At 36.1% G+C, this 22,221-nt stretch overlaps 1 protein-coding gene across 1 annotated transcript; it reads left to right on the plus strand.

Annotated features, from left to right (window-relative positions):
- The first annotated feature begins 120 nt into the window (after positions 1-120).
- On the plus strand, positions 121-20,709 carry LOC114922214 (vomeronasal type-2 receptor 26-like). The gene is made up of 6 exons (XM_029282996.1): positions 121-268; positions 11,504-11,790; positions 16,292-17,137; positions 17,574-17,801; positions 18,445-18,571; positions 19,808-20,709. Exons 1-6 carry the CDS (start codon positions 121-123, stop codon positions 20,707-20,709), a joined length of 2,538 nt encoding a protein of 845 aa, XP_029138829.1.
- Positions 20,710-22,221: the final 1,512 nt, after the last annotated feature.

Below are 22,221 nucleotides of genomic sequence, written 5' to 3' on the forward strand. Positions count from 1 at the left end.
ATATCTCATGAAACTTCTAAAGCAAGCAAGCAAGCAACATTTGTTTGTTGATTAAAACTGCATGCATGTTTATATTGCAAAGGGTATTTCAGTTTCCTGAAATACTTCTTTCATCCCATTATGGACCTTCATTATAACAGTACTCATAATCTAAAACATTTTATAGTAATTGCTGAATATGACTATGGCAGCAAGTTTGAAAAAGAATGGGACATATGTGGCATTCCAGGCTATGTAGATAATGGAAATGGGGAAATTATTAGAGCTAGTATAATCTGAAATAACTTTATAACAAAGTGTATTGGAAGTGGGGAATGTGCAAGGTGAAAATAGTTACAGCAAAATTCATACCTCATTTGATAAAGGAGACTTCAAATACTGTTATTCAGACATATTAATGGCATAGAAGAAAGAAGAATTAAAAACAGGAAGGAATTAAAATTTAAAGCAAGTAATAAGCCTAAATGAATATTAAATAATACTTTCAGCCAGAGCTGGCAACCTGAAATTCTCCTGTTGTTATTGGAGAATGGCTTATGCACATAATCAGAGGAGTAGTTGACAAAGAAGGATTTGCTCTACAGTGATTTCTTTTACCATAATGCTGTGCTTCCCTAAGACATTTTGCTATATTAAATCACAGCAATTGCACCAATAAGGTGAAGCATCTTGTCAAGGAGGATCACAGATGAGGTGTTCACTTCCATAATGTAGTGAAAAAAAATCCTTATACAAACATTTTTCCCAAAGGTGACCCTGAAGGATATTGGTTGAATTTATATGGATTCATATAAAATGCAGTTTGATAAATAATGCCTCCATAGATGAAATCTCCTGACTCAAAATACTTGGGAATGTTCAGAGGAAGGTGCTCTGTCTCACATTTAATATATCCAAGCTTGCATCCTACATCGGGTAACAGTAGCAATAGCATTAACAGTATCATTCTGGTTCCTAATGTCTTTGCTGCAGACAATTATCTAATTGTAATTGTTGAACTATTAGTAGAGTGTTCACAATCACAACAGCTAAATTTAGAATGGTTGCCCTCTTTGCTGATAGGATGGGGAAAAAATAAATAAGAAAAAGGTCAAGTTGTGTCTTGTCAACTGGATCTCCTGATGCTGTGGTGTTTAGGGATACATTTATGGCATCCTTAGTAGCTGTTGCTCTTCCTTTTGTTATTGGCCATAGCAATTCCCAAAGAGAATTTCAACACCACAGAAGTAATTGTAGCCCTTCTGCTAATTGCAGAGAACATAAAATGTTCTCAGCTTTGTTGTGAACAACTTTTTGAAAGAAAAGATGTGAACAAGTTGATTAGATTAAACTTTTTTATTTATTTTAATTTAACTAAATGGAAATTTGATTTCTAAATTTCTGCAAAAAACTAATTTTGATAATCTATTCAGGCTTTCATATATTATCTTAAACCAGCATAAGCACAACACATGAGCAGTGTAAATTCAACATATAGATATACTCATTAGCTTCTTACAGAATTCCTGTACTCACAAGCCCTTTTCTTATAAGCATAACTCCTTTCTTCATCATCTGTTTCTGGAAGAACTGCCATAGCTGACCTTTCTATCCAGTTGGAAAATATGATTTTTTATCCTTATTTCAGATCCAGATTAGAGAAAGTCACTTCCTTAGATTGCTTTTCCTTCCCTTTATTTATTTAATTAAATATAACTGACACAATAGGACAGGCCAAGACAGGAACTGGGCATTAAGGCAGTTGATAAATGGGTTCAGTCATTTTCTCTCATGCACAGGAAAAAGACAATGGCAAACTGCTTCAGAAAATTGTTGCCAAGAAAAATCATGGACTTCAGCTAGAAGTCAAGATGGATCCAAAAGCATTTACCTACACGCAGATACAAAGAACAATGAACAAACAGGTATATAGACACTTCTATATAAATGTTTCAATAAAGAATCTTCATATTTTATCATAATTAGTAATACGTAGTTTATGTCTGGAATCAACTCACTCAGAAGTCATAAGTAATATTAGGCTTTCACTTATTGAATAATGGAGGCCCAATATTGATTTTTCCACTATTGGAAAATCAGCAATAGGGTTCAGGGAGAGTGGTGATATGATTTTTTTAATCAATGTTCCCGATTTTCTTTTTTACTATTGATTTGGCCTCCTCCAGGATTAATTGGATCAAATATTCAGGGGAGAGGCCACAACTACAGAATTATGTTATAAAATATACTTCCATTTCTCCTGATTCTTCCAAGTTCCAATTTCATTGGGTGACTCCAGATTTTAATGCTTTGGAAAGATGAAAATAGGCTCTTTTTGTCCACTTTATTCATTCATTGCATATGTTTGGGCACTTCAATCATAACTCCTCTCATTTGCCTTTTTTCTAGACTAAAAGCCTCAAATAGTGTAACCTTTACTTATAATAAAGCTTCTTCAACACTTTAATAACTTTCTTCTCAAACTTCTATCTCTGTTATATTTTTTTGATGTGTACACAATATCCCAAAAGTATTATTGATTTATATAATGGTGTTAAAATATTGGCATTCATATTTTCAAATCAAATCTTTATTATGGTGAGAAACTACATAAGGAGGTTGGGTATAAACAATATTTTTAAAGCAAATAAAAGATTAAAACAAAAATTATGCAAAATAAAAAAATACTATTTCATATTATCTCTGAAATGCTGTTGGCTTTTTCTACAGCAGATGCACACTTCATTGATACTTTTATTGAACAGTTTATCCTCACTCCAATATCCATTCCCTCATCATTCCCTATTAGTTCTGTTCTGATTTGTTTGAGTAGTTTGGATTTTTGACATCAATGAGCATCACTGTACAAATTATCTGGGCAATGGAAAGAAATCAATGAAATTTTTGGTGCATAAAGGTGAAAATATTGGACTTCATTATTAAACTGGTTAACTATAAAATCATATTTTTGAGAGCCAGTTTGGTTAAGATATCAGGACTTCCAGTTTGCCGACACAATTACCATGGACGTCTGGAAGGCGGGGTCCGTCTTCCGTGTCCAGTTTCGCATCACTGGGAGACCCTGAAAAGGGTTGAAAGTTGCCCTGTAGGGGTGACCAGCAAGGAGGGGATCCCTGTTTGATTGTGGGGCAGCCCTCCAAACCAGCGGACGAAAGACTGGCCATAGTAATATGGCTCATCACTAGGCTGTAGACAGCTGAAGTCACACTTACCACCAGGCAATTTTAAAGCAGCGTGGGTGAGATCAACCATTCTTAAATCCTAACTATATTTTCCTGCATAAGCTGCTTAAAGTACTTTCCCCCCTGTGGAGAGAGAAGGGAGATTTTATCCCTCTCTCTAGAAACAGTGGCGACTGACTATCCAGGGAGTTTAAAACGTTGCAAGAATAACCTGATCCTAATTGGAATCTTATTTCTTAAAGATTGTGGACTAAAAGATTTTCTATTCTTACTGAAAATCTGGGTTTTTACTTATAAAAGAAGAAAAAAAACTGAAAAGATTATAAAAACATTGGATTCAAAACAAAACTTTAAATTAAGGGTGACATCTTGTGGCTAAACCTGATATTACAATTTGTTATTGCTTAAAAGAGACTTGGCCAGCAGCCTAGACAATAGATAAGACCTATGTAATCTTCAGGCATTAGCTGTGAAGCCCAGCTGTGTTCCATACTCAATGACATTTTTTTCCTGTATTCTCTGATTGTAAAGCTTTTAATACACTACTAAGAGAATATGGATGAAGATCAGGAACAGATTCTCTTTATGTTGAAAGCAATTCATCAAACTATTCTAACAGGTACTGATGAAATAAGAGATTACAGAAAAGAACAAGATGTCAACCCAGAGATATGAACTCAAACTTTGACTACAATTAAAAAATTAACTACACAGAATATAACAGAAAAAGTGGAACAATTAAATATTATGACAGAAGACTCAACTGATCAACAAATACAGTCAATGGAAAATCCAGAAAAGGGACTAACAATATGGAAAAGGAAAAAGACTTTCTATACAATCAGAAGAAACCTGAGGATCAAGAAGAAGAACATATTGAAGAGAAGATAAACAGTTCAGGACAACCATGTCAAAATGGAAAAATAGAGAGACAATTTGTTAGTCCTCTAAAAAAAATGGCAACCAGATAGTTTTGTCTACATCAAACAATATACATAACAATACAGGAAGAAATATTTGATGATTCAAAAGCACGGACATGGAAGATGATTTGGCAAAGAAAGAAAGCTAGAATAAGACTAAAGAAAATTGGGGTTTTGACTTACTAGTAAGAATTAAAATAGAATATACTTAAATAGATAAGATGTGTATTTTGAATACTAGATATTGTTATGAGCGGAAATAAAGAAAACTTTGGTCATTTAGAACTTGGAAGTAGAAATATTAACAGTTGAATTTGAACATTAATTTCCTTATAAAGGTTAAATGTAAAGGTAATTAAGATATATATAAGCTAAAAAATTATCGAAGAATGTAATAAATATGTTCTTATTTACCGGTAATAAAAAATTACTAGTTTAAATATGAGATAGTAGATATTAAGAGAAGAAGAGAGGAAGTATTAAAAGTTGAAATAAGAGAAACTTTTGTTACTAAATTTAAGATATTTGGAAATTACCAGAAAATAAGAATATTATATTGTATTATTAATTGGTTGATATAAGATGGTGAGAATTCAAATAGATAAGATGTGTATCTTGAACATTAGATTTTGTGATGAATTGGGATAAAAGGAATTGGGATTATTTAAAACTTGGAAATTATAAATGTTAAACGTTAAATTTAAATATTAATGGGAAACTAAAAATTGGGGAAAACTAATCAGGATATTGATGTATGTGGTGGGGCAGGCAACTACACACTCTCACTAATATACTAACATCCAACGGATTCCAAAGAAATAAGATTACCAACCTAATCCAAAAAGAAACCCCCACTAAAATCCAAGACAGAGAACAAGAAAACGGCAAAGCCCTCCTCCCATACATAAAAGGCACCACAGACAGAATCAGCAAGATCCTCCACAAACACAACATCAAGACAGCATTCTGCACAAACCGAAAAATATNCCAAAGACAAAATTGAGTTAGAAAATCAAGGAGTATATGAAATCCCATGCACCGCCTGCCCCACCACATACATCGGACAAACCAACAGAAGAATAAGTGCACGCATTGAAGAACACAAGAACTCAGTCAGAAAAGAGGAACCAACTTCTTCCCTGGTCCAACACCTTAAAGCCACAGGACATAAAATTGACTTTAAAAATACCAGAACTATCGCCAAAACTGAACACTGTAACAACAGAATAATCAGAGAAGCCATCGAGATAGAAAAACGCCCACACAGCATGAATAAACGAGATGATACCTCCCGCCTACCAGCCAGAGTACTTTGAAATTTGGAATAAAGTGTATAATTGGTTGGATTTAAAGAGGTATGCTGGGACAAAGGCTGATGATTAAGTAGGTAACCTAGAAATTCTTATTTTAATATTTGTTATATCAGATAGAACCAAAAGTTATTTAACTAGGATGTACTTTATTGAAAGAATGCGTACTGTGTAACAATGTAATAACTTAATGTAAAGTAATATTAATACTATTGTTTAAACAGGGAAGTTGTATCATGTCCAATTTGTATTTGTTTTTGTTTATGTATTTGTTTTTGAATGGTTGTAAGCCGCCCTGAGTCCGCAGGGAGAAGGGCGGGGTAGAAATATAAATATTATTATTATTATTATTATTATTATTATTATGAGTCTTTTTTGTCTTTAATTGTATTATGCTTAATGTGTCTTTTGTGTTTTTTAATTGTATATTCAATAAAATTTTGTAAAATAACAATAATAATGTAGTTGGTATTGTGAAACAGGATTATCTTCCTCTCAGAAGACTGACACTTTTTCCCAAGCTGTAGAAATCTCAGCTAAATGTATTATTTAATATTAAGGAATATTTTTTCTTATTTTGTGTTGAAAAAAGTTTTAGTAAGAGACATTCTACTTAGACACTTGAAAATGTCACTGCATGTCATGTTGTAACCCAAGTATTAATATTTCTGAGGCCAAATCTTTGAGGATTTTGTCTAGCCAACTGTCCCGACCTATCTCTGTGTATAATGCCAATTGTCTGCCTGGTTATCAGAAAGAAACAAAGGAAGGAGAACCATTTTGTTGTTACAATTGTGTACCTTGTCCAAAAGGATGGATATCTAAAAAAAATAAAAGATGAGGTGGTAGCTAAAAATAAAAGACTGAACAATAACAACTATAACTACAACAAAAGGCTGCAACATGTTTTTCTATAGCTGTTTCTTACCTTTCTCATAATATGAATAGCCACACCCTGTTTGTCTATACAGTGTCCTACACGTGTATTGAGAAAATGGAATGTAAAGCCAGTCAGACTTGCCCCAGTAAAGTGCCTTAGGAAAGGAAGACCCTTGACTCCATTTGACTGAAGTGATATGTTCTTTTATGAAAAGTAGTTGGCTGTAGTAAAGTCAGGCTAGAATTAAGTTTCCCACATGAAAGGCTACAAATATTTCCCTTTATCCCACCATGACCAGTTTGTCTTCAGCCAACGTACACCCACATAAGTGTTTTGAGAATTGCTGAGATGTTTCAAGCAATCCACATTCCATTCTCAGGGTTTGTGGCCTTGAGTATTGGCATAAAGTGGTTTTGTGATTCCCTGGTCTTTGAAAGCTGTCATCCCCCTTCTCTTTTTCCCATCACATCCTCATACATATTTACTGCCCATTTCTCCCCCAATGCTCCTTCCTCTCAGCTTTTGATGGCAGGATGCCAGCAAGGTGCCAAGATGGCAAAACTGACAAAGATAAAGAGTTGTTTAACATGCTTTCACCATTTCTTAATTAGGATTACTAGAAGATTTATCTATATTAACTGGTAACCCAATAATATTAGTCTCAGAGATGTTCTCCCCACCTAGATCTAGGCTTCAGCACAAGCAAAATGGGGGAGTTTTGGCTAGGAGACTTGCAGCTATCTTCAGCTTGTATCCTAGTTTTTCAACAGCTAAAACCATACTGCCCAGGAGGCATCACTCTTTTTTTTCCATTCTCCTCTGCAGTAGATATTTTCCCAATATTTTTCATAAATATCATGAATTGCTTTGTTCTCCTTCTACTTTAGAATATTTTCTTTTTTAAAAAAAGAAAAACATTCTATATAGATACTAGGTGTCCATGCAGATCAAGAAATAATGTAAACATACAAAAATTACTATATGCTGTACAGAACACTGCCTAAATTTGTCATTTTAGTGCATGCCACAATTTATAGGCTTTAATGTTAAGTCAGATTAACCAATGACAATTTGTCACAGAAAAAGTCATAAGCTCTTTGATCATTCTTAGGCAGCCCTCTTTGTGTTTGCTCGTTCCACTGTCTACGGTTGTTCAGAGGTGATCCTGCAATGACTTTGAGCAACCGTAGACAGCGGAATGAGCAAACACAAAAAGGGCTGCCTATACATGGGATGAGTGAAGACAGGAGTGATCTGAGATGCTCAACCATAGAGGGGAATGAGACCTCAGTAGGTGGAGGGATGGAGGCACCAACATGGCCCTTTGTAGGATCAAGAGAGAGACGATAGGCTGGTGTGATTAGGACAAGACGTAGGACAGAGGAAATTCCTCTAGATGGAACTACTTGGCAATTCACCGAAGCTACTAGATGAGGGGAAAGAAGGGGTGATCCAGTGGTGAGGTTGGGTGGCCACATGCGGCAGAATGGATAAGCACAAGGACCATCACTTACATGCAGGGCAGATGGGGATAGGAGGGGACTGGGATGCAACATGAGATCCTAGCAGGTGGAGGGATGAAGAGACAGACGCGGCTCGCTGTGGGATTGGGGGAGAGATGGGAAGCTGGTGTGATTAGGGCAACAAAGAGAATGGGTAATATATCCGCCCCTCGTTCTCCCTCAATCAGCTGTGTTATTCATGATCGTGCTGTGCTCGTCTGCATCCACTTGACACCTTGTGCCCCCCTCCTCTCACTTGCTCCCCCCATCCACCCTGCTGCCCGCAATCGCCCAGAGTTATTGCATGATCACATCTGGCAGCCTTGGCAGGTTGCAGCGTGGTCTTGTTCAGGGATATATTAATATGAAAAAGTACAAATAGTACAACTGAAAAGATCTATCAAGATCTACTTGTGTTTTTGTGTTTGTGGTTTTTTTTTGGGGGGTTGCTGATCATAGAGGTATGCAAGTGAATACAGCTGAAATGTATATTGGGGTTTAATATCCCTGGCTAGATAACAATAATATTAAAAAGTACAAATAGTACAACTTAAAAGATCTATCAGTTTCATGCCTCCAATTCATAATATGCAGTTAAGCTTCTGTCCTCAGTATCTTAATGCCTGCCAAGAAAGCATATCTTCAAGGATTTCCACAACGTTAAGAGCGTGTAGCTTGATGGATGACATATGGAAGGTTTTTCAGGGCAGGGGCGGCTATGGAAAATGCAGGTTTCCCAAGCACTTCTATATGGCAACGTTTAAGTAATTGGTCATAGAGCATGTCCACTTTATCCAATTTGTTCGAATGAGCAGATATTCCCAAAATGTTTTGGAACTAACATTTCCCTATGCTGTTTAGGGCATTAGAATTGATAACCATTCCTTTCATTATGTAAGGAAATAAGCTGGCAGCCAATGCAGCTGTTACAACAATGGTTTAACATAGGCAAACTGAGTGGGACACAATATCCTATAAGCTACCAAATTCTGGATTGTTATAATTTGTGGTTGGACTTCAGGGGCGGAGTTATGAAGAGTGTGTTCACTAATCCAACTTTGGGGTGTCCAAGGCATGTCATAATAATTAAAAGTATCTTCTCAACTTTTCTCTTTGATGAAAGAACAAAATATGACCAGGTTTATACACATGATTCTGGATTGTATTGAAACAGGCATTGTAAGGTTTCCTCTTAAATTGCAAGTTGCAGCTGTTGACACAACTCGTTTTGCACAGATATTTCTGATCCACCAGTTTGGCAATATTTTTCCTTCATTCTTATCTAGAAACACAAATATTATGGAGTTAGACTAGGCTCCCTGTCTAAACAAGAAAGTTCTTCTCTCCTTTAAACATTCAGTCATTCCTTGGTAAACGGGAAAGGTCTCATTAACAGTTTGGGAGGTCAGCAAATATATGTTTAATTTTACTATAGGAGGTAATGAGGCAGAAGGCAGCATGTCTGGAGGTAAAGAAGCAGAGAGGCAGGAGGGGGAGGAGGCAGAGCTGTCAGCACAGCAGGGAGGCAGGTTAATGATTTTAAAAGACACTGGGGACATTGGACCCTGGGATCCTGGAGCACACAAAAAAGTTCTCAATTGCAGTACAGTGAAACCCCCATACTATTTTGCAGGAAATATAGTCCTTTTCCTCTATATTAATTATATATCAAAGATAAATAAAGTAGCTAAGGGAAATGGAGATGTTATGAACAGAGCAGAGGTGGAAGAATTCTATAAATATTGTAGTTAAAATAGATATAAGGTTTCTGTGCTATTATTACTGATACCTGCTATTTAGTCATGATACAGGGAATATAGGGTTAGAATTCCAAAATGAGCAGGATAATATTTTTGCTGTAAGAGATTCTCATAATAATTCAGGGAATGGGAGAACACAGGAGTCTATCTTTGCAGGACATATTTGAATTCCCCATATTGACATTAATACTTCTGTTTCTTCTGTTTCCTCACACTGTGAGCCAAACTCAGGATGCTAAATGTAGGGTATGGCATTCCCCACCAAGAGTTCACAGATATTCACAATCAGAAGATTTCATCTATGGAGGTATCATTTCTTTGTCTATTGTGAATGGCAAGAAAATAGACTTCATCCAACTTCCACTTGAACCTGCCTTATCAGAGATGTTGGTATTCCTTCTTTATTTTTTTTTCTTGCCTACTTATATTTCATTCTTGGTAGGGCCAAAGATACAGAAAACATATCTAGCAGTTCTTACTCAGTAATTCCACCCAACCAGTAAAAGAAGAAATGCCTGGGATAGTTATCGTTTGTGAGAAGCAATTAGTAAATCCAAGCATTTGTTCTGAAGAAAACTTTAATTTTGAGTCCAGTTGACTGCCTTCACAAATCTCTGAAACTCTCTTAGCAAGATTTTCAATAGTTGCTTACCACTGCCTTCTTGCTAGAGCTGGAAAAGTATGACTAGGCAAAGTCATCTACTTGATTCATGTCTAATGAAAGATTAGAAGTCAAGGTCTCCCTATTTCAAGCCAGGTTCTGTAAACAGCACACCAAACTGTCTCTCTGTTCATTTCTTATTTGGATTACTGTTAAATATATTTACCTTCTTTTGTTATATTAAGAAATAACTGAAGACAGTGAATATATACTCTGTTCCCCCTCTATATTCCCCACTGATGCCAATGTTTTAATATTATTACAACTTCACTTTTGAAATTAAATGGTTAATTTTGTTTAAAATAATTTTAAACTGTGGACTTGTGAACAAAAAATATTTAGACATAGGTTTTGTCATGGTTCTACTGCATGGAAATATCTGTCATTGAAATGTAGCATACATGAAATCTAATGGATCGTTGAATTTCAGGAATATATTAGGTAAAAAGGTGCTATTCACATAGTTTCCAACAATATGGAATGCCTCCATGTATATAGATAAATATCCTGCTTTTTTTAAATATGTCCTGATAATATGGTGAGAAAGTGGATGCTTAAATTATTTTCATTTATAATTTTTATCACTTTATACCTATCTATCAAATAGTTTTCCTTTGTTCTAGTTATTTCTCATTGTTTCTTATTATAAAGGATGAAGGAATCAGCCTAAAATCACTGGAAAGTGACCTATTAAACTCAAACCTAAAATCCCACCCCCCTAAAAAATATCTCTTTACCTGTAGTTAAGCTTATAAGAAACTCTCTGAGATGCTCACTTAGGTTCCCAAGATTATACATTTGCATTTTTCCCTTATAATTTGAAGAGTGATAGTAAAGGGGAAAAAAACTCTTTTAAGCAAACCTGGGCTAACAAAACTTACTGGATTAGATAACTGGTCAAACATTAGGAAATAAAGGAGTATATTTGTAGCTCAGAGTTGAAATGAGGGGTCTTTGTTACTCTCTGAGCTTGCTTATTTTCTTGCAGACATTTCATTACCCAACTAGGTAACATCACCAGCATTCATGATGTTACTAGTTTGGGTAATGAAATGTTTGCAAAAAAACAAGCAAGCTCAAAGAGAACCAAGGACCCCAAATTAGGAAATGTCATTCTCAAGTGTACTGCCTATTAAAAAAACATTTCCTTCTTAATCAATATCTAAAATATTTTAATGAACAAGAAACATTACAATGAAAATTACCAAGAAGCAGACAATAAAATGGTGAACTGAAAATATGTCCAATGCTAACAGCATGTAATGAAAACCTTTGTGCAGAGTAGTGACTGAGAATTACCAGCAAATCTTAGCTCTGGCCTTTGCTGTAAAGGAAATCAATGAAAACCTCAGGATACTGCCGAACATTACACTGGGATTCAATATTTATGACAGCTATTTAAGTTCCAAATGGACCTATCATGCTGCAATACAATTTCTCTCTTCAAAAAACAACCTTGTGCCCAACTACAAGTGTGGCATCCAGGACACTCTATTGGCAGTTACTGAAGATCTGACTTCTGAACGCTCCCATCGAAAGCCCAATATTTTGGGCATTTACAAGATTCCACAGGTAGAATATGTATATGTGGAAAAGAAGATAGAAAATGCATGAGAGCTTTTTCATGTCTGCACATCTTTCCCATAGCTGCTATTGACAAAAGGAGGAGGAGGAGGAGGAGGAGGAGGAGGAGGAGGAGGAGGAGGATGGGGAAATGGTTGGACCACCAAAGGACCACCAAACTCTAATACAGGATATAGCCAGGTTCTATCTGTATATTTTGTATGTTCCCATCAAAGCCATATTTTCAGCTTTTAGATCATTTAAAGTTTTATTAGTTTACAGTATATGATACAATGAAAATACAAAAATAAATCGTGGAAAAGATGGGGAAGGGAAAAGGGAATAGGGAAGTGAGGTTGGAAGAAAAAAATAAAATAAAAAGGGCTTTGACTTCTGACTTCTCTTGGTGCAGCAAAGTTGATTATCAACTTCATACTTCAACTTTTGACTTTTACAATATAATATAAGCTAGCCACTTCTAATTGGTAAAACCCAAAATCAAATTTTCTTTTTTTTTACTTCAAGCACAAATACTAAAAGTGGTCTCCACGTGGCAGTAAAAGTGTTCATATTCTTTTCTTTAATAAGTACTGTCAGTTTAGCCATCTTTGCTAGCTCCATTAGCTTTTGTAACCATTCCTCCATTCTGGGAATCAATGTAGACTTCCTTTTCTGAGTGTAAAGTATAACATATATAACATCAATGTTTGCCATATTTTCAGCTGTTATAGAATATTCCAAAAGGTAGTTCTTGGTTTTTATTTAATTTCATTATCAGTTCCAAAACAACTATGTCACAGTGATGACCATCAAAATTTGGAACTGGTGAAGTAATATTAGGACTGAAATATATTTAAAATATTTTCAAATTCATTCTTAATAATCAGTAATAATTATTTAAAATTGCAGTTATTTTTAATGCCAGGAATACATTGTTTTACTTTGCTTTACTATATTTAGGATACTTCTACCCTAGAATTAGAATCAGAATGGAGCTGGAAGGGACCTTGGAGGTCTTCTAGTCCAGCCCCATGCTCAAGCAGGAGACCTATATCATTTCAGACATGTGACTCTCCAGTCCCTTCTGAAAAACATCAAGAGAAGGCAAGCTGTTGTAGTGGTTAATTGTTCTCACTGTTAGGAAGTTGCTCCTTAATTCCAGGTTCCTTCTCTCCTTGATTAGTTTCTATCCGTTGTTTCTTGTCTTGCCTTCTGGTGCTTTTGAAAATGAGTTGACCCCCTCCTCCTTGTGGCAGCCTCTCAAATATTGGAATACTGCTATCATGTCCCCCCCCCCCCCACTAGTCCTTCTTTTCTCTAGACTGGCCATTCCAAAATCCTGCAACTGTTCTTTATATGTTTTGTTCTTAGTCATCTTAGTTGCTCTTTGCACTTTTTCCAGTCTCAACATCTTTTTTTTAATGTGCTGCCCAAAACTGGATGCAATATTCCAGAGGTGGCCTTACTAAGGGTTTATAAAGCAGTACTAATACTTCATGTGATTTTAATTCTATGCCTCTCACAATTACTGTTTTTGTGCCAGGTTTTCCCTAATATATACTTGTACCTTTTTTTCCCCTGGCTAAGTGTAAAACCACATTAAATATCATTTTATTGGATAGGGCCCATAGTTCAAGTCTATCAAGATCTTTTATGGATTCTGTGCTTGCCTTCTAAGGTGTTAGCTATTCCTGCCAGCTTAGTGTCATCTATATTTTGCTCAGAATTATATTTCACTGTCTCCTATATTATTGCAAAATCAGAATGAATTTCATTGTTTTTCACTTGAAACATGATTCATTAAAATATAGAATTTTTTTTAAAAAACCAATAAAAGACTTTTGGATGGAAAGATAAAAATCTCTTAAGTGCAAAAGGTTTCAGTAAGGAAGTCTTTTATTACTATTACTGACCTTTTGAGAAACCTTATTTCTTTATTTATTTTTTTTATTTATTTATTTAAATAAAATTTTATTAATTTTTATAATTAAACAATAAGTAATATGATGCATTTATATACACAAACAGAAAAAACAATCCAAATCAATACCTTATCGGAAACGCTCGGCAGTCCCCGCCTTGCCTCCGCCCTCATCCACTTTCCTTTCCTTCCTGCCTCTAGCCCACAACCTCTCCTCCTTCCTCCTTCCCACTCTACATCCCCCCTCTTCCAGACCACCTCCTCGAGTGCAATTTGGGATACCAGCCGATACCATCTCCTCTTATCAGTACAATTATTATTTACCTATAGCATATGAATACATCAATTTTTTTAATACCCCTAATCCCATTCTCCCCCCCCTGAGCTTCCTGGAACCAAATACAGGATTGAAACACATCATTCCAAATCTAAATTACAATTTAACTAAACAAATATAATGCTATCAATATATACCTACTTTAACTCTAATAAGGCAATTAAATTCATTAAAATTAATTAAAAACCAATATATCTACTCAAAAACTATATAACATTTAATCACTCCATACTTTCTCTAAATATAATCTATCCACCTTCAACATTTAAACTTTACATAATTTTTTCTTACATTTTACACTTAAATTTTCCCTTCACTTTCTTCCCTCTCCAATCTATACTTTCAATAAAATCTTGTCAATACTTCCTGCTTCACAGCTGGAAAAATAAAATAAAATCCCAATCTTAATTTTTTACATCTTTAAAAAAAAACCTATCAGTTCTTTACAAACATATAATAAACTAATTTCTTCCATTTCCATAATAAAGTCTCACTTCCAGCGTTTATCCATCTTTTGGCTTACAAAGCTTGCTAAGCATTCCCTGCATGTCTGTCGTTGCAGATCTCTTTGGCCTCGCCCCTCCCACTGGCTCCGAAGGCTGTGGATATGTTATAGAGACTGTTTCTTTTTGTTGCTCTCTCTCTCTTTACGCCTATAAGCAGCACGGGTCATCCTTTGCTCCTTCTGAGGATCTTCTAACGATAATGACATGGCCCCAGGCAATTCCACAACAAGTTGCTCCATCAGATCTTCCTGTGCTTTAGGTGTCGATGATGGTGACATATCAGCTTTCAGGACCGACAAATAAAAATCTTTGGCTTTTTGAACAGAGTTTAATCTGTGTCTGGTCCCTGCGAAATTTAATATAATACCCAAAGGAATTTTCCATCTGAAAGGTATCTGCCACTTCTTTAACTCCTGAGTCAAAAATGTAAAGTTCTTTCTTCTTCTTAAAATCTTAGAAGGTATTTCTTTTAAAAGTATAATATCTTGTGCGGCAATTTGAAATCTCTGCTGATAAAAGAGCTGTATAATTTCATTACGACGTACTCTTGTGGTAAAATACACAACCACATCTCTAGGTAGGTTTCTTTGACGTGCAACCCAGGAGTTCACTCTAAAAAATTTTTCTATTTCTCCACAAATCACCTCTGGGTTGCAATTCAATACCAGGGCGTTTCGACATCGTTGAAGGAGAAATTCAAAGAGAACACCCAGGAGAAATTCTGGGGACTAAGAGTCTCGTTTAAGGTTAACAAATATAACATTGTAATGGTACAGTAAAACTTTTCAAAGGTGAGGAAGGAGATGGAAAAGTTCAGAATCCTCCGTTCCTTCCATTTTCTCCACTAATTCATCCACTCGTCCCTCTACATGGTCAATATGAGCTGCAAGTCCTTGAAAAATATGTGATAAATTTTCACAAAGTTCCTGATTTTTCTTATCCAAAAGTTCTTCTGTTTGTTTCAGAGTCTGCAATGAGGACTTGGCTAAAGCCTCTTGTAAATCTTTAAGTGTAATGGAGGGAGGAGGTGTTGGTGGGGGAGATCTAGGTTTTTGTTGTTGAATTTGCACCACAGGAGAAGAAATAGCTGTTTTAGGCAATGCAGGAACAGTACGTTTTGAAGCCATTCTGCCAAATTGTTTTTTTAAAAATCAGCACAGCAAGTATAAACTTAAAAAGCTTGACTTTAAATAAAAAAAAAATAAAATCCTTTAAAGTACATCCACAACCGGAAAGAAGAGAAAGTTTTCCTTTTGTTAAAAAGAAGGAATGCTTCCGTGGCCATTTTCTTGTCACTTTATAGCAAGTAACAAAAATCCCAATAAAATCTTCGAGTTAAAGTCACATTTTAACTGAGATAAAAATCCCCTTTCAGGTTCCGTCTGTTTCAAAAGTTACTCACAAGCAGATACAATGTAGCAGCAGTGGCGGCGACGTCTGGCTTCGCTCCAGGAACGAAGACACACCGAGCTGCGGAGAAGAGGTCCGGACTCCGGGGGAGTTCTCACCTTCATCCCCCCAGGATCGCTCCTGGGGGGACTAGGGAACTCAGCCCCTATCCAGACCAAACTCACTTTCTCCCCTTCGCCCGGGGAGAAAGTTCCGAGCCGCAAAATAGCTGATCCATGCTGTTTTGACGGCTTTGACGCAGTCCCGGGCTGGAGGCTGAAGAAAAAGCCTTCTTCGGCGACGCCTCGCCACCGGAAGCTCCGAGAAACCTTATTTCTTATCTGAATGTCTTTTCAGTTCATATATGGCTCTGGAATGGTGGTAACAGAAAAGGACCATCTACTTTACTACTTTCAAATGATTCCAAATGTACTTTTTCAGTATAGAGGGATTATGAAGTTAATCCAGCATTTCAACTGGAATTGGATTGGATTCTTTATTGCTAATGGGATGCATTTAGAGAGTGTCATGAACGTCATCATTCCAGAATTTGCAAAAAATGGTATCTGTACTGCAAACATATATACATTCATTTTGTGTCATGGTGAAAACCACATGAAATGTTTAGAACAATCTTACTATGAAGTCATGAACAGTGAAACCAATGTGCTGGTTTTCAGTGGAGACATGCGTTCCATGATCTTTTTGAGATGGTTGCTCTCTTCCAAATTTGAGTGTCTGATAGAAAAACCTAAAGGCCATGTTTGGCTTATGACTGCTGGGATGGAGCTGAAAAACTTCATTGCAGCTTCTGAGATGCCTATACTTGAATTCCACGGTTCATTTTCCTTTACAGTTCATTCTGAGGAAATCCAGGGATTCCAGCAATTTCTCCAGAAGAGAAACCCTTTGAATTCAGAAAGGGATGGTTTCATCACAGATTTCTGGGCTAGCACATTTGACTGTCCATTCCAGGACTCTAGGTTCCATCCTAAGAATAGGGATGCCTGCACAGGGATAGAAAAACTGGAGAACCTTCCTGAGCATGTCTTTCCAATGAGGATCTCAGGCCAAAGCTATAGTGTCTACAATGCTGTTTATGCTGTGACTCATGCCTTACATGCCATCTATGCATCAGTCTTCAGACACAAGGCAATGGATGGAAGGGAGAGAAGAAAACATCTGAATCAGCAGCTCTGGCAGGTAATGGCTCAAAAATTGTGGCATAGAAAATGATGTCTGGTACTTTTCATATGGCAGATTTGCAGTATCTATCTGTCCTACCCAGTAGAATTAATGATCATCTATAGTTACATTTATAGGTAATGAACGTAGTATTCTGGTTGATTAAACATTAACTGCCAACCTGAACTCATTTTCATAAAATGATTGAAATTTCAGTTAACAAAGAAAGAAGAACATCAATCTGTGAGATACAATAGTATATAGCGTACTATATAATATACTATATAAAGCAGAACATCAAACTGTGAGATATAACAGTATATACAATTGTATATATGAGATATAATGATAACTGAAATCAAATTTTGCTGTCATTGTGAGCCTCCTTTACAATGTCCCTGAATCCAAAACCAGATCGAGCAAAACCTCAATCACTTTTTGTTTTCCATTTCAGCTTTCTCATATGTTGAAAACATTATCATTTAACAACAGTGCTGGAGATAAAATTTCCTTTGATCAGGAAAGCTCTCTGCTTGCAGGATTTGACATCATAAATTGGGTCACATTCCCAAACCAATCTTTCATTGGAGTGAAAGTTGGAAGGATGGATCCATGGGCACCTCCACACAAACAACTTACCATTAAGGAAGAAGACATAGTATGGCATCATGGATTTAACCAGGTTAAAAAAAACCATCTTATTACCATTTGTTGAAAGACTTTGGCTACCTGATTTTTTTCATTGATCTTCATGCCATTAATTCCAGTGAATGTAGATTGAAATGCATTTCCTTCCTCTGAGGAGTCCTTTATCAGTTCTTCCAGAAAATGTCATATATTCGTGATAAAAATTCTCTACTTCTCCCTCAATGTGCAGCCAATTGAGGAACTCAAGAAAAGGGTTCAGAATATTTAATCAAGTACCCTTAAGTTTTTCCTTGGTCAGTAGTAACCATAAGCAATGTGATACTTTCTAACACACTAAGACATTTCCATTGATTATTCAGAATTCCAAAATGAGGAATTCCCATTGTGTAAAAACACCATTTGGAAATGCTGATAATTATGTGATTGTTATTGTGAAACAGAATTATCTCCCTCTCAGAAGAATGATACTTTTCTCCAAGCTGTAGAAATCTCAGCTAACTCAGTTATTTAATATTAAGGAATATTTTTTTTTATTTCATCTTGAAAAAAGTTTAAGTATGAATCATTCTATTTAGAAACTAAAAAAGTATCACTGCTTGGCATGTTATAACCCAAGCATTAATGTTTCTGAGCCCATATCTTTGAGGATGATCTTTTTCATCTTACCTTGCCAACAGTCACAACCTATCTCTGTGTGTAATGCCCATTGTCAGCCTGGTTATCAGACGGAAACAAAGGAGGGAGAACCATTTTGTTGTTACAATTGTGTGCCTTGTCCAAAAGAGTGGATATCTAACAAAACAGGTGAGGTGAATAGGTAAAAGATTAAACAACAGGATTATCTTCCTTTCACACAATTCACATTTCCCCAAGCTGTAAAAATCTCAGCTAACTCAATTATTTAATATTAAGGATTTTTTTTATTTTGTCTTGAAAAAAGTTTCAATAGGAGTCATTCTACTTAGAAACTACAAAAATTCATTGCATACCAATATATAACCCAAACATTAATGTTTCTGAGACCAAAATTTTGAGGATGTATCTCTTCATGTTGTCTTGCCACAGACATAACTTATCTCTGTATAATGCCAGTTGTCAGCCTAGTTATCAGAAAAAAAAGAGAGAAAGTGGTTGTTGTGTGCCTTGTCAAACAAAAGGGATGAGGTGATAGCTAAAAATAAACAGGTTGAACAAAAACAACTACAACAAAAGGCTATAACAAAAAAACTAATGCAACATATTTTTCTGTAGCTGTTTTCTCCCTTTCTTATAATATGAATAACCACACCCTGCTTGTCTATACAGTGTCCTACATCTGTGTTGAGAAAATGGTATGTAAAGCCAAAGAGTTGTTTAACATGCTTCCACCACTTCTTAATTAGGATTACTAGAAAATCTATTTATATTAATTGTTAACTGAATAATATTAGTTCCAGTGATGTTCTCCTCACCTAGAAATAAGCTTCAGCACAAGCAAAATGGGGCAATTTTGGCCAGGACACTTTCAACCACTAGCTTGTATCCTAGTTTTTCATCTGCTGGAACAATACTGCCCAGGAGGCATCAATCATTCTTTTCATTCTCCTCGGCAATGGTTATCTTTCACAGTATTATTTATAAATATCATGAGTTGCTTTATTATCCTTGTACTTTAGAATATTTTTTAAATTATTCTTTATAATTGCTTGGTGTCCTTGCAGATCAGGAAATAATGTAAACACTAAAGAAAATTACTATATGCTGCACAGAACACTGCCTAAATTTGTCGTTTTTGTTCATGGCACAATTTATAGGATTGAATGTTAAGTCAGATCAACCAGAGACAGCTTGTCATATAAAAAGTGATGTTCTTTGTTCATTCTAAATAATATGCCAACTATTAGGCCATACACACACACACACACACACAGACACACACACATGTATATATACACAAACACACAATGTCATTATCGATTCCACTGCTACTATATGCTAACAGAAAGAATTAAAAATTCACAGATTATTATTTTTTCCTTTTAATTTTGTGAACTTTTGCAGATATGGACAATTGCTTTAAATGCCCACAGGATCAGTATGCAAACAAGGAACAGAACAGATGCATTCCAAAGGTCATTAGCTACTTGTCCTATGGAGAACCATTAGGTATCAGCATAGCCACTTGTACAGTCTTGCTATCTGCTATTACTGTTCAGATCTTGAAGACATTTTGGAAGCATCACAATACTCACATAGTGAAAGCCAACAATCGTGACCTTTCCTACCTTCTGCTCATCTCACTTCTGCTCTGTTTTCTTTGCTCATTGCTCTTCCTTGGAAGACCACTAACAATAACATGTCTTCTTCGCCAAACTACCTTTGGAGTCATTTTCACAATGGCAGTTTCTTGTGTGTTGACAAAAACTCTTATTGTAGTTCTGGCTTTCATGGCCAAGCATCCAGGATCCAAGATGAAGAAGTGGACAGGGAGAAAACTGGCCATCTTCATTGTTTTTTCTTGTACTTTTCCTCAAGTAGGAATATGTGTTGTGTGGCTTGCAACATCTCCCCCCTTCCCAGATAGTGATATGCTTTTGATGAGTGAAGAAATTGTTCTTCAGTGTAATGAGTCATCACCCATCATGTTTTATCTTGTTTTGTGCTATCTGGGCTTGCTGGCCATTGCCAGCTTTGCTGTCGCTTTCTTTGCTCGGAGGTTGCCAGACACTTTTAATGAAGCCAAATTCATCACTTTCAGCATGCTGGTGTTTTGCAATGTGTGGCTGACTTTTGTTCCAACTTACCTGAGCACAAAGGGAAAATTTATGGTCACTGTGGAGATCTTCTCTATCTTAACCTCCAGTTCTGGATTGCTGGGTTGTATCTTTGCTCCCAAGTGCTTCATTATTCTATTGAGACCTGAACTGAACAAAAGAGAGCACTTAATCAGCCATAAGACTTGAAGATTTCAGTTTTCCAGTGGCTGCATCATCAACATAACTAGAAGATATTTAAGTGACATAGCCTTGAATATTCATGATTTATATTGTTCCTTCCTTCCTTCCTTCCTTCCTTCCTTCCTTCCTTCCTTCCTTCCTTCCTTCCTTCCTTCTTGTATACTTACTTACTTATTTATATACTTACTAACTAACTTGTTTACTTGTTTACTTCCTTCCTTCCTAGTTTTATATGTCCACTCTGCTCATTTTCTGGCATACACACATACAGAGGTCATAATATGACATCTAAAACAACTACATCCTTTTGAAAATGGATTTACAGTTTATACAGTATACAGTATACTGCATGCCCAACAAAGCTGAGCATCCCAACAAAGCAGAGCCAGAGCTTGTATACTTTTGGCCCAAAGCATATGAAAGACATGACTACAGAAAAATTAAGAGACAGTGAAAATTACAGCTTTTATGTTGGAATCCCTGGGATAAATACATTCCTTTGACATTATTATTATTTACTGCTTCCAACTAGGCCAGGATAGAGCTATACTATAGTTGAGATATGGTCAGCAGATAAAAGTATTCTGGTTTATTGGGCCACAGGTTCCTGTTTTAGTTTTCTCCTCTTCAGTTTGCTGTCAGTATTTTTTTACAAGGGCAATATCAGCAATAAAATTTATTTGTGTTTTTTGGGGAGACGTTGCAGATCATAGAGGTATGCAAGTGAATACAGCTGACATGTGTATTGGGGTTTAATATCCCTGGCTAGATAACAACAATATTAAAAAGTACAAATAGTACAACTATCAGTTTCATGCCTCCAATTCATAATATGCAGTTAAGCTCCGTCCTCAGTATCTTAATGACTGCCAAGAAAGCATATCTTCAGGGATTTCCACAATGTTAAGAGCATGGAGCCAGATGGATGACATGTGGAAGGCTTTACAGGGCAGGGGTGGCTATGAAAAATGCAGGTCTCCCAAGCACTTCTATATGGCAACGTTTAAGTAATTAGTCACGGAGCATGCCCACTTTATCCAATTTGTTTGAATGAGCAGATATTCCCAAAATGTTTTGCAACTAGCATTTTCCTATGCTATTTAGGTTGTTGTTTTACATATGCCTGGCTGAACATTGTTGTTTTACATATGCCTGGCTGTGTTTGGAGTTGCCTCTAAATGGGTGAGGGTTGCACTGTTCATATTTTCCTTGGGAGAAAGTTTTATAATGGGGGTGCTGTCTCTGAGAAGGCTCTGCTTTTGGACACTGTTCTATAAACCCAAACAGGGGGACCATCTGGTCTAAATGGATGGTAAACATAGATGATTAGGGGGCTGGAGGCTAAAACATATGACAAATGTTTGTGGGAATTGGGTATATCTAGCTTAGTGAAAAGGACTAGGGGTGGTGACAGGATAGCAGTGTTCCAATATTTGATGGGTTGCCACAGAGAAGAAAGGATCAACCTATTTTCCAAAGCATCAGAAGGCAAATAATAGATGGAAACTAATCAAGAAG

Source organism: Protobothrops mucrosquamatus, unplaced genomic scaffold (assembly GCF_001527695.2).
Source record: "Protobothrops mucrosquamatus isolate PMUCROS unplaced genomic scaffold, P.Mucros_1.0 scaffold7, whole genome shotgun sequence".
Lineage (NCBI taxonomy): Eukaryota > Metazoa > Chordata > Lepidosauria > Squamata > Viperidae > Protobothrops > Protobothrops mucrosquamatus.

Coding starts and splice junctions, on each gene's coding strand:
- LOC114922214 (XM_029282996.1), top strand. CDS start 121: ATGGACCTTCATTATAACAGTACTCATAATCTAAAACATTTTATAGTA. Junction 269..11,503: donor TGGGGAAATTATTAGAGCTA/GTATAATCTGAA, acceptor TGTGCAGAGTAG/TGACTGAGAATTACCAGCAA. Junction 17,138..17,573: donor TGAATCAGCAGCTCTGGCAG/GTAATGGCTCAA, acceptor TTTCCATTTCAG/CTTTCTCATATGTTGAAAAC.